Below are 13,566 nucleotides of genomic sequence, written 5' to 3' on the forward strand. Positions count from 1 at the left end.
TCCTTTAAGAAACACTAATTGCATTATGAGATTATTGTCAAGCTATTATAACCATTCTCATTGATGAAGTAATAGTTGTATCATGTTTGCTTTGCCCAATAACCAAAATATCAACATCCAAATTTACAAATCCATCAGTTAAGGGTTACTGCATGGAACTCTTCATGCCATGAATGGCGGTGCAGTTTATAAGAATGCTTGCTGTCTTAATTTTTTTTTATTACTTTTTGTTTTGCACTGTTCCCCTAAAGAATAAATTGGTTCATAAAATTAATCTTGGGGTTGTTTCTGAAAAAAATGTTGAATCCTGAACCCAAGTGGTGAAGTACAATAATGTTTCTTTCATGTTCTGTTGTCACATATGATAGCATATCTGGTGAGTGAAATGATATTTTCACAATATGATATTATTATTTATTAGTTTCATGTTGTCAAATGCTTATTTCAGCTTGAATGTTATTCTGGTCCAGCATAATGTTTGTTGATGTCTTTACTCATGCTGATAGATTTGAACTGAATGGTCTGTAGGCACAGCCAGATCACCAGCAGGTGTGAATGTGAGACCATAGAGAGCAGCACAACCCTTGATGATACATTCAATGTACTTGCCATCAGGACTGTAATGATGGATACCACCTGATGGTCCTCTCCATACAGCAACATAGATGCTTCCATCCTTGTCACAACACACACCACTAAGCAACCCAGACTGATTGATATCTACTGAGAACACCATTTCACCATTGTAGGTTACTGATACTAACTTATTGTCTTCCTAGTGGGTGTAAATGAGTTGTTGTTTGTAGGTAGTCAAGTATCCACCAATCCCTGGAGCAGGCAGTCTTCTGATGAGGGATCCATCTGGTTTGTGTAGAGAGATCTCTGCCTTGTCTTCATAACCCACTGCTATCAGATTGTTGTCATCCACTGCAATACATGATGGTTTACTGCCTGGATTGAACTGATGGAGGAGCTGATAATTCCTGCTGAAGATCTTGACTGCTTCTCTATCTAGAACAATGAGCTCATCATTCTTATTCACAGTCACTATGCTTGGTCCTGTAAGTCCTTGGATTGATAGTTCTTGTGAGACATTATAGGATTGAGGGTTGCTCTCTGCTGGTATTGTAATCAAGCTGGTATTATTCCAATCTACCACAACAATATCACTATTAGAGTTTGCAGCAACATCACATGCAGTAATCTCCACCATCTGTTGTTTTATGTTCTTGTATTTATTTATTTCTGTTTTTAATGTCCATTTATCTTGTTTCATGGATTGAAATGTTGGCTTTCTAGCCTGAGCAGAAGTTGCTGATTCTACTTGTTGTTCATCTTTCAGCACCAGTCTCCCTAGTGAGTTCTGGCCTTCTTTAAAGTCCATATAACTCAACCCATCAGGTACTTTTGTGGGTTTCTTCTCTCTGTATTCCTTGAGGTCTTGTAAGAGTTGTTCTATGTGATGTGTAATCTTGATCTGTTGATCCATGAGTTGATTTACCTCATCCTGCTTGTGCTCTGCTTTGTTCTTCTCTTTGCTGTTTGTAGCTTGTGCAGTTTGCATTATCTTGACTCTGTCTTTATAAATCTGTTCTGCTTCTTGCATCAGTTTCTGCTTCTCCTCTTTGATCCTGGTAGCCACCTTGGCAATCTCCTCATCAGCTTTCTTGGAGATTTTCTCTTTGGTTGCAGCAAACATAGAGTCTAAAGTCTTACGGGACATGTCTATTTCTTGAATGGCAGTGTTGTAGGTTTTGATTCTCTGTCTTAATTCTGCTGCAAGTTCTTCGGCACCTTGTTTGCATTTTTCTGAAGCTTCATTAATTTCAATCAGAGAATGGGTTTGATGGTCTTTTGAAATGCAAGTTGTGCATATCAACTTGTTGCAATTGTTACAAAACATAATAAGATCTTTGTCAGTATGCTTTCTACATTTGGTAACAAATTCTTTCCCGAGAAGTTGTTTTAGTTGGGTTTCCTGTTTTTCAAAAGCTTCTATCAAAGAAAGTGTTTTAAAGTCTGCTTTCAGACCATCAATGCCATTTTCTTTTAGCAGAGTTTCTTGTCTACAATTTGGGCATGAAAGCCTTGTAGTGCTTGGACCCTTCTCTCTGAGTTGTTGAAGGCATTTATGACAAAATGAATGAGAACACTCCAGTAGTTTGGGTTGCTTGAAGCGTTCACTGCAAATTGGACATTCAAGATGATCCTGACTTATCTCTGCTAGCACTGTCTGAGCTGTTACATTGGATGCCATTTTGTTGGAAGTTGCTTCATTGATGATCTGTGAAGTAAATTAGATGAGATCCTTAGATATTAATTTTGTTTTTTACCCACACATGGATGTGTGTTAGCACTGTATACTCAGTACTTTCCTGAGTCCTGTGAAAACAAAATATCACAGGCATGTTACTCGGGTGGGATTCGAACCCACGACCCTTGGAATTCTAGAGCAGTGTCTTACCAACTAGACTACCGAGGTTGCCCGGTAGCTAGAGGCAGTTCGAATCCTATGTTTTGGCAGCGGGTACCTCAACGATATAAGAGATGGTAAATTTGCATTGGGGATAAAGAACAGTAATTTTGGTTTTTACCCATACACAGATGTGTGTTAGCACTGTATACTCAGTACTTTCCCGAGTCCTGTGAAAAAATATTAAAGGTATGTAGTTGGTAAGACACTTTTCTAGAAATGCTAGGATTGTGGGTTCGCTATTAAAATGCGATGAAGCATGGGTTAATTTGGAGCGTAATAGAAGCAGTTTTGTAAAGGCTGCATAGAGTTGTGATCAAAAGGTTGTCAAATGTGATCAGCCAGAGAGTGCAGCTTCAAAAACATCCTGTGCAATTAGACAAATCTCAACTACCGACACCGCGTTTACACTAGATCCTCCTACAAGGATCCAAGGAGGATCAGGTCCCAAAAGCGAGATCAAGCATTTTTGTGCCACGTTCACACTTGGGTTCTTGTTATGTATAGGTATTTAGGTAATTGCTAACAAAGGTGGCATTTGCTTGCAAGAAACAAGCTTGTGCTTTTTATTAAAACTAGAGCTTACGCTTGCTAGCAACTGCTTATTTTTATGTATGAAGATGTAAGCAAAAGCCTAGAAAAAGCAGTTGCTACTTTTTATGAATACGGCCCAATGTATCAAACCAGGGTCCACAGTAGAGGATGGAAGACAGGGAAAAAACCACTTAGCCAACTTGATTTCAAATATAGCAGGGACTAAGAGAAATCACAGTTCGCAAAAAGATCCATAAAAATATCTTGTCTTTATTTAAATGGTGCTACTTTTTGTTTCATTTCATGAAGAGCGCACTTACCCCCCCCCCCCCCCCCCCCCCGAAAACAGAACAACTGCCTCAGGAACAATTCATAGGCCCTAAATAATCCGATACTGTCAAAGAAATTAACACGGAAAGGCATGCTATGAAATATGGCCATGGTCTTAATTAAACAGCTCTAGCTAATGTATGTCTGTGTCAGTTGTTTAGACACCCCATGTGACGCGCTCTCCACCAATAAAAATAGCAAAACTGTCTGGGGTATTATTATGAATAAAGATTTACTGTGTGTGCACATTCATACTATTTGGAAAGCCTTTCTTTCTACTTTTTTGTAGATTTTTATTCAAGACAATCCGGTCCATATCTCGTTGGGCCCCCGCACCAAGGCCCAGCATGGAGGTAAAAATAACATTGGCCCACTTGCCCCCTGTCAATGTTTGCTCTCCTGGCTTTCATTGAACTCCCATCAACAGTGAGGGAAGGGAAGGGAACAGAATGTTTATTGTCATGGTGGAAAGTGGCCAGAGAATGCTTATTGGTATGTAGTGAATGAGTGGCCCAAGCATTTTGGCCGAGATTTTGTAGCTTTGGGTTGTTATCTGGGGTTATGTTTGGATGACCTACATGTACGCCCTCAAAAAAAGTTCTCTTGACATGTGCACAAGTGAAGAAGTGTTCATAAAGCCATTTGACCCTTTCGGTAAACAGTATTGTCCAAGGCCCACACGTGTATCACAACTTCTATATAAAACAACAAACAAAATTTAGGCTCAATCGGTCATCGGAGACGGGAGAAAATAACGGGAAAACCCACCCTTTTATCCGCACATTTCGCCATGTCATAAAACGTGTTTAAAATAAATCCATAACAATAAGTGATATTGTTTTACTGTTTTCTCAAAAATTAAAGCATTTCATGGAATAATATTTCAAGAGAAGTCTTTCACCACTACCTTCTGTAAACCCTGTAAGCTATTTGTAAATCTGTGAACTTTTATTTTGTTTTTCTGTACCGAGAGGGTCCACTGGCTTTAAAGGGTGATTTGGGCAAACCCTTAGTCAAATTGATTATAAGGACAAACATTTGTGAGTCAATGGATTACAAATTTCTTTTTTTCTGTAAAAAGCTGTTAGACTGAATATTTTGGAATGCTTAGCATAGTTGTCAGGTGTAGCCCGGAGCCCAATTGATTAAAACCTGTAAATATTCAATTTTGTTAAAGGCAGAAAAATCCTGCTTAGCAGAAGTTTACCAGCCAACAGTTCATTAAGCTTTGTTGCCACTGGTGTCCTACCGGTGTCAATTCTTTCTCAGCAAAGAAATTTGCTGAGTGGCATTTGCTGAGTGGTATTGGCTGAGCAGCATTGGCTGGACAGTATTTTTGATTGCATATAATAATTTGTACTGTATCCCAAATCATAAAGCCCATTTTAACAATATCTTGCTGAGCACTGAAATACCCTGTTTAGCAGAAACAGGTTACCCGTCAACATTCTCTCATAAGTTTATACTTTGCCCAACTAATTTGTTGCTTTTCCAAGAAATTTGCTGATGTTTTATGAGGCTAAGGTTGGACTTTTCTCTGCTTAAACGCAGAAAAGTCCAGGGTATAAAGGTCCTATAAAAGTACAAACAGTACAATTGATAAAGACAAACTATTTTCATATTTATACCTGATGGAGGAATTTGAAGCAATGTTTAAATATTCCTTATGTTCAGAATTCTAAGACTGATGGGTTCAGAATTGTAAATTTGATCCTCGGTTGAGATCATATTTGAAATTAAAATGGAACTTGAAGAGATCCGATATTGTTATATAACAAAATAAAACATTAAAAAAAAAAAAGTTTCAAATTTTCATTAAAGGCAAAGTATACAGTTGACATTTTTGTTTTTAACCATTTAATTGTTTTCATTTAATCCTATATGTACATACATGACAAATGACAATAATTATGTACATAGTACATTATAACTACCCTATACTCAAGTATACACGTTGACTCTGGACTTATTGTGTATGATAATATATTGTGTTGATAAACAATAGTTTGTACAATACATTTTCATACACAATAATTGTATTATTATGTACGATCCCCTTCTGACTTTATCATGTACTTGAAAACGACATTATGCAGCTCCCCAAACGAATACTCCCAAACGTAAAATCCATCAAAGCTATGTTTTGGTTGCCATTGTAAATCAATAATACATCGTCTAGGGCCACTGATTTTCCGTTTCAGAAAAGTGCAAATTCCGTTTGGCAAAAACATGAATTCCGTTTCAGGCACAAAAAATTCCGTTTCATGTTTTTTTAATTAGATAAAAGGTTGTTTAATACCCAGGGACACACTTATAAAAATCAATTTGAGATAAGTTGCACTGTTGACTTCGTAAAATGTTCATTTGAACTGACAAATTTCAAAAAAATACTTTTTTTTATAATTGTGGATTATTTTGTATACTGCTGTTCTAAAAAGGTTGCACTGTGACTGCAGTATCAATGCACATGATGTGATAGACTTGATTCCAAGTCTAAAACTGCAGTTGATTCTCTGCATCAGCCACATTGTAGGCTAATGACAGGAGTGTATCCACAAGAGGGCGCTGTTTCAGCATGATCAAAGACTTGGAAACAAGTCTATGGACGTGACCATTCTCCATCCACAAACAAAATGTCAGCCATTTTGTTTTCGCTTTGGCGACAGAATGTTGACAGTTTACGGTTTTATTTTAGACCTTTCCGAGATGAAAAAACATTGTATGTGTTCTTATAGATCATAGGTAAGCTAGTTTGTGTATTATTGTTGGTAAAAGAGAGGGAGAAAATGCAATTTGGGCGAACAAAAAATGTTTAAAACGTGCCGCGAATAATGCCCTTCGCTTAACCATGTTAACAACGTGTGTACATCATGTGTGTAAACATTGAGGATGGTGTGAAAGTAGAACAGAATGATCCACGGTTACGATCTCGTACTTTTTAATGGTCTGATTTCTGATGCCTTTTTAGTTTAACAAAAAGAATCTTAATAAAGAATGCAATTTCAATAGTTTTGGCGTCAAGAAAAAAAAAAAAAAAAAAAAAAAATCAAATTTTCTGAAATCCCGTTTTCCGTTTCAAAGGGCGGATTCCGCGAATTCCGTCCGTTTTCCGCGATCGCGGAAAATCAGTGGCCCTAATCGTCTCTGTATTCATTGAAAGCTATATACACTATCTCATGGTTTAATGTCCTTTTTGTACATGTACATGAAGATGCTGCACAATATCGGCTGTACAAGTCATGCTGTGGTGTGTGAAGGTTTTGCTGTACATGTACATTGTGTACAATGTTGGACTTTTCTCAAAAACAAAAAGTCCAGGGTAAAGGTCCAATACAAATAAACACATTTGATAAAGACAAACTATTTTCATATTTATACCTGATGGAGGAATTTGAAATTATGTTTAAGAGTCCCTGCCTGTAAGAGTGTACCAAGTGGTGATTCATGGGTTCTCAGATCTTCTTCTAAAAAATTAGAGTGATACATCATCATACTAAACGAATAAATCCAAAATTTTGATTGCCGACGCTTTCGGTTTTGGAGTTACCAGTTATCAAAGTTTGGGCCAAAAAGCCCTCGAGAAACGAATAGTACATTCCCTGTAAACACAAAAATGCGCCAAGGTCATCCCAACAAATGTAAAACTTTTTTTGAAACCTCCAGTTGGGCTTATAACAAAAGTGGAAAAAAAAAAATTGGGATCTCGTTGGCGCATCATGTTACGCGCACCTGAACCTTTGACGAACAGTGCCCTCGTGCCATTTTCAACGCCTCATAACTCAGCGCGCCTATAAGATCCCATGAATTAAACAAGTTCAAATGAAAGAGCTTGCATCCCTAAAACAAATTTAAGTGCAAAGTGCGTGGGATCTCGTTGGCGCAGAGAGATAATAGAGGTCAAAGTTCAAATTTTACCAATATATTGCGTTTTCGCACCTCTGTAACTTCGCATGCCAACAACCAAAATTTTTTTTATGGCAACTGGGTATTGGAACAGTTTTCATCTAATGACAAATGAAAAAAGAATCTTGGGATCTGTGCAACTTGCATGTCAAAAGATTTTTTGAAAATTTTCTAAAGTATTGTCATTCCACACATTTTGGCCTAAATTGGCACAACATTCACTTTTTTCATCACTGTAAGTATCTGTGCCAACAAGATCCCATCAATGTTTTCTTGTATTTGGTTAAGTTGAGTGTTCCTAAACAGATTTCAATTGAAAAATAATTGGGATCATGTTGGCCCACCAATATAACAAAGGTCAAAGGTCATATGAAACTACACTACTGCCTATTTCGGGCGATTTTGCGTTGTCTAGAAATCCACGCGCCAATATGATCCCAAAAAATTACTCAAAAGTTGCAATAAAATGGTTCATTTGGGGTGGATCTAACGCTGTCTACTCAAAAATACAAATATTTTATCCTTAAACAGAGAAGTATTATTTTTTAACAATAATTTTGTTGTTCCAAACACAGTTAGATTTACTTTCAACACATTTTAGAGACCATCTAAATATTTAAAAAATTGTTGTTCAGGTCATACTAGGGAAAACTACTACCTCTCTCCCCCATGTTTTAATATGGATATATTATGTTTACTATGACAGAACATCTTAGGCCGCCAACTTTATCTTAATTAATATCCCTACTTATAATAAGTTAACACAAAACAACATTTTCTTCTTTATGAAATTTTTGCTTTATTCCGTCATGGTCACCCTTTTTCAGGCTTTTCCCATCCTGTTTTGATAATAACAAATACTCCATGTCCTCTGTCTGCATGGACAATCTCTGCCCTAACATGATACTCTGTTCATTAAGTATGAAGAATCCACATCTAGTAATAATTTGTTCAGTGAACAATTTATTTCAAGTGAAGAAAAGTTTCCCTTTTTCACTTCTGCTTTTGCATTTAATTTCAAAGAATATTTTGTAAGTATCAAAAAAAGAAATCAGTAAACTTCGAAAGTAAGTAGTTTATAATAGAGACCGACATTATTTATTTGTGGTTTTAAAGTTTTACTATAGCTTTACTCATCTGTTTACATTAAGATACATAATTATCTCAATTTGAATTATTATTTGCCATAAATATTCTTTATCAGACTTATCACTATTTTTAATAAGAGCTTTAGTTTTTACACTTTCACAGTTTGTGCACTTGCAATTTAAGTATTTGCACGGTAGACTTTTGTCTGAACAAAGTTTGCCTCGACCACATCTACGCTTTTGCATGAGCAATGTACATGTACACATTATAGAATGCTGTCAAGCGCTTGGAGTAGGTTTGTCCAGTTGGCACATTTTCATCTTAAACCTTCCAGCCTCGACTAACGTTGGGAGATGGTACATGTACATCTTGAACTTTTTCAACAGCACTGTATCCTTACTCAGTTGACGTTGCTATGCTGGCTCATCAAGTGTCCCATTAAAAAGAGGTTGCGATCTGTCATTTTAAAAGATACATAAACAAAATTGTTTAAAATAAATTCCCTTTTTAAATTATTATTTTCAATTATATAATGGAAATTCAGCTGTTTGTTTTTTGCACCAATAATTACATATTGTACATCTATCATGAAACAACGACAAATAAGTTCATGAACTTGTACCAGTTTATGTTGAATGGGTTTGCATTTATTCAAATTGAACGCATACTTTGTAGTATACACATCAAGTATAAAAAACACAGATAAAACTTCATAGTTACCTGGCAATGTTAACATCAGCACAATGTTGTCATTAAACATGTGGGGACAAGCTCCTCAACTCTGAAAGTGTCCTCATCAGCCAGCATCAATTGAATGTATAGTGGGCATGTTCAGTCGTTTGACGCAGCCGCCTACGATAAATTCTGCTAGTAATATAACCAGTCGAATACCTTTTTAGTTGAAAGTTCACCTGAACAAGTCTGTTGAGAAATAAACAAAATTAAAGTCATGGTGGTATTGTCACAAGATTGTAAAACTAGCCACATTTCGTGAGTTGACAGCGGGCCAGCCATGTCAAACACATCTCTAGCTGCATCATTCCCGAATGGATCTGTGTATTTTATACAGCCAAAACAGCATGATCAGATTGTTAGAGAGACAGTCAGTGAGTAACTGGACATGCCGGACAAAATAATATTCAGAATCATTAAATCATATTGACAGATTGACATGATTGAGACTGATTCATTAAAACTGTCATAAAATAAAGACTCAGTCATCATAGGCCTAGTCTAGTCTGTAGTAGTAGTCACACACTGTGAAAGCTTGGCATGGCAACAATAATTTATTAATGAACAACAGGGAAATGAATCAGTACTAAAACATAAATACGATAAGGTTCCGATATTTTTAAATTTAAGTTAAAAAAGGTACTGTTGTCTTGACGTTACCTGTGATAGAGATCGGAGGATCTTACTGACCTTCCGTCTGTGACAGTTGTCCATCGTCGTGTTTTACGTGTCCGTAATTTGGGCTAGCGATTGCCACATCTTTGACGACATTTTCACACTTGACCGTACTCTTATTCTTTTCCTTCTTCAAATACATGCAAAGAAATGTCTTCAACTCTTTTCCGAAAATGGAAAAGCTTTCGTTTCAATGCTAGACAAATGCACAAAGACACTTTTTGTGACATGTTTTTTTCTCACACCACGACGGAGTCTGTGTGTTGTTCGTCTCCAACGTTGTACAGAGGTCGTGACCTCGTGAACATGATAATAGCTCTACAGCTATTGGTTAATTCCTCGCAACCGCTGCCGTGCGGTCTTGTTAAATCGTCGTTGATTGGTCATTTTGTCCACAGCCTCGCACTTTTCATCGCAAAAATTGCAGTTAAATGTGCCCATTACAAGCAAACTGGCTAAAAGATCGCTTGTGGATTTATGGTACGTTGATTTCTATATTTTTCTTCCCAATTCAAGATAATAAAAATGCTCATCTTTGATATGCGTCGCGAAACTGCACGATATTCGGCTACGCCCGCTGGTCTACAATTGCAATGAAACTTTCAGTGATGAAGGGCATTGGTGCAAGGAGGGTCCTAAACGAAATTCGTCATGATGACATCATCACCGGTCACGTGACGTCATCTTAAAGGTGTTTTATTTAAATCTTTGAAGATCTATATCAAACCAACCACAAGAGACCGTAGATTACTGTTAACGGGATTAGGTAGGAATAAAAAAGGTCTTCATTTTATTTCCCGTGCGTGACCTCACATGACCTCTACTTCCGGTTGAAACGGGCCAAAAACGAAAGTACCCTGTAACTCAAAAGTGGTAAAAGTTATGAAATTTTTTTCTCCGCGATAAAAGTGTCTAGCAAGGGTGGGCAATTCAAAAAAAGTATTGATGACGTCATAAATTGCAACAGCGCCCTCTAGTGGCAAGTTGAAAATTCTTCAAAATGGAATATTTGAAGATGTCTGTGGCGAAGTTATTGGTAATCACTTTAAATTTTACACACACGTTTACTGTCTGGCAGGCATCATATGTGTGAAGTTTCAGATCAATGACGTCATCGGGGTCACGTGATGCAGAAGTAAAGGTGCACTTTTGAAGTCGTATAACTCTCGAAGGAATGACGCCATTATGTTGAAACTATGTAGATCATTATATATTGGCAAGTTCTCGTGAATTATGAAATGACGTCTTGATGACGTCATCACATGATTTTTAATGATTTTTTTCATTTTTGCACCTTTAATTTTTTATTTTTTTGTCTGATTCAGTACTCGCAATTTTGTGCATAGTTCCCAAAGAGCAATTGCAATGAAACTTTCAGGGATTGAAGGTTATGGTGCAATGATGATCCTAAAGTAAGGATGTCACGTGACGTCATCTTAAAGGTGTTTTCTGTTAAATATTTGAAAATCTATATCAAATCAGCCAAAAGAGACCGTAGATTTCTGTTTGCGGGATTGGGTAGGGATTAATTAGTTCTTCATTTTGTTTCATGTGCGCGACCTCACATGACCTCTACTTCCGGTCGAAACCGGAAGTGCCCCTTTAACTCAAAAGTGGCAAAAGTTAATGGATTATTTTATTGGATAGTTTTTTTTATTGTTAATTTTAGAAACATTTCGTGTAAGTCTTTTTAAGGGACAAACATTTCTTATCATAACCTTTTTTTTAAATTAGTGTGATTTTTTTTCTAATGGATTATTTTAAGGATTAACAATTTTTTATTGTTAACTTTGTTTTTCATTTAGTGTAATTTTTTATATTGGATAAATATTTCCAGTTTTGACTAATTCTTTAGCTTTTCCCTTTAGTCTAAATTTACAGTATACTTTTTTTTTTTTTCATTTTCAACTGTTGGTGCTTTGTGTTTACGATCAACACATAAATTTCGTTAATTTATTATTCGTTTTATTTGTTATCTTTAATTATTTGTAATTGTTCTTTGATTTTCGTTTTTTATGTTAGTTTTCAAAAATATAGTTAGTTTTTATTTTATTTAGCTTTTGGCCCTTTTGGCCGCCCATATAGGTGAGGGGGTCTTGGTACTGATTAAGTGCATCATTGTGAAGAAACAATTTGTTAATTCAAAAGTAAAAACACGAATTTACATGACATGTTTGTGAGATGTAGACGTCGTGAGCCCTGTTATGTATAATGTTATCTTTGGTATACGCTTACTTTCCACTGATACGTCGGTGTGGCAGTAGATTATGTGGCCCCCCCATTTTATCGTAAATACTCGGTACGCGCACAATAGACGTGGAATGAGGTGCATGCTGGTCTAGCTAACTATCAAATTTGGGTACTAGCTAGACCAGCATGCACCTCATTCGACAGTTTGCACTTGCGCAATGGTATTTGCGAATAGGTCTGAGTGTGCAAACCTCTTCTTAAAGCTTGACCCACTGACTCTCCAGCAACCCTGGTTAACTTTCCATGCAGCCTTTGAGGTCGGATAATCAAACACCATCCTATTGTGTGTGTGTGTGTTTTTTTTTAGCCCAAAATTAACCATGTAAAGTAAAAAAAAAAAAAAATAAAAAAGCACGAAAAAAAACCAAATCTTTGAAAAACGGGGAGGCTTTTATGTCTACAGCAATAAACGTATACTAATTCAATTTGATTATAATACGTACTTGCTCTACGGTGGGCAGATTGGTTGCTACGGGTGAAGTACCTCTATAGCTGGGTGTTATATAGCGCATCGCATTAGCAAGTAAAAGTTTCTAGTAATAAAGACATTATTATTCACAATGCAGAATACTTGTGAGGGGTGTTCTAAAACACATCTCAAAATATACAACATGCTGCTCCCTTTTTTTCACTTCAGTGTATGGTCCCGTGTTCTCTTCTGTCTGGGTCTCAAACGGGACTTTCCAAAATATTTTTAGATCGGATTTCATCATGGTATTCACAGCACACGACCTTAGCTGGGACCTTTCCTGGATGTTCATCTACACTGTCAACACGGGGACATGGTCATTAATCATGATCATGTGAGTGTAAATTGGTGTACATGAGCTTGTGCGCCAAACAAGCAAAAGCAGCCAGTTTAAACAGCTACAGCTAACTTTTTTCAGCATTTTAAACACCCCCCATGTGGTGCCCTCTCCACCAATAAGAATAGCAAGCTGTCTGGGCTATTTATGAATGAACATTTACTGTCTGTGTACATTCATTCTCTTTTTAAAGCCTCCTTTTGTATATTTATTTGTTTTATTCACAATGAAAAATTTCAGACAACCCCGCCCGGCCATATCTCGTTTGCCCCCCCCCCCCCCCACACGGTCCAAAACCCCCTATTAATGTTTGCTCTCCTGGCTCTACTTGAGCAGGGAATGTCTATTGCAATGTTGTGAGTGGGGGGCCAAGCATTTTGACCGGGATTGTAGCTTGGGGTTGTTGACTGGGGTAGTTTGTGGATGAACTACATACATGTATGCCCTGAAAAATAGTACTCTTAACCAAGAATTGTAGGGACATTTGCCAAGGTTTACTGGGACCTTTGGAAACTTATGCGGGTGAAAAGGTGTTTATATTTGAAGGGAGATTTGTTGCAATATCCCTTTGTCAAATTTAGCAGTGGGCAAAAATTTCGGAGTCAATTGATAAGTTTCCTTTTCCTGTAAAAAGCTGTTGCTGAGTATTTTTGAATGCTTATAATGCATAATTTTCTGGTGTAGCCTAGGGCCTTACTTCTTAAAACATGTTAACATTTTGCTAACCGCAGACAAATTCTGCTTAGCAGAAACAGTTTACTAGCCAACAGTTTT

At 36.9% G+C, this 13,566-nt stretch overlaps 1 protein-coding gene and 1 long non-coding RNA gene across 2 annotated transcripts; both read right to left on the reverse strand.

The window, feature by feature from the left end:
• Positions 1 to 490: 490 nt before the first annotated feature.
• On the reverse strand, positions 491 to 2,257 carry LOC117301023 (E3 ubiquitin-protein ligase TRIM31-like). Its single transcript, XM_033784906.1, has 2 exons — positions 905 to 2,257; positions 491 to 775 (listed from the first exon to the last, which is right to left on the reverse strand). The coding sequence occupies exons 1-2, from the start codon at positions 2,255 to 2,257 to the stop codon at positions 491 to 493; spliced, it is 1,638 nt and encodes a 545-aa protein (XP_033640797.1).
• Positions 2,258 to 7,541: 5,284 nt separating this feature from the next.
• LOC117300598 lies at positions 7,542 to 10,268 on the reverse strand. The gene is made up of 3 exons (XR_004520182.1): positions 9,722 to 10,268; positions 9,050 to 9,250; positions 7,542 to 8,785 (listed from the first exon to the last, which is right to left on the reverse strand). It is a non-coding gene; the product is annotated as an uncharacterized LOC117300598 (long non-coding RNA).
• Positions 10,269 to 13,566: the final 3,298 nt, after the last annotated feature.

Source organism: Asterias rubens, chromosome 16 (genome assembly GCF_902459465.1).
Source record: "Asterias rubens chromosome 16, eAstRub1.3, whole genome shotgun sequence".
NCBI classification, from domain to species: domain Eukaryota; kingdom Metazoa; phylum Echinodermata; class Asteroidea; order Forcipulatida; family Asteriidae; genus Asterias; species Asterias rubens.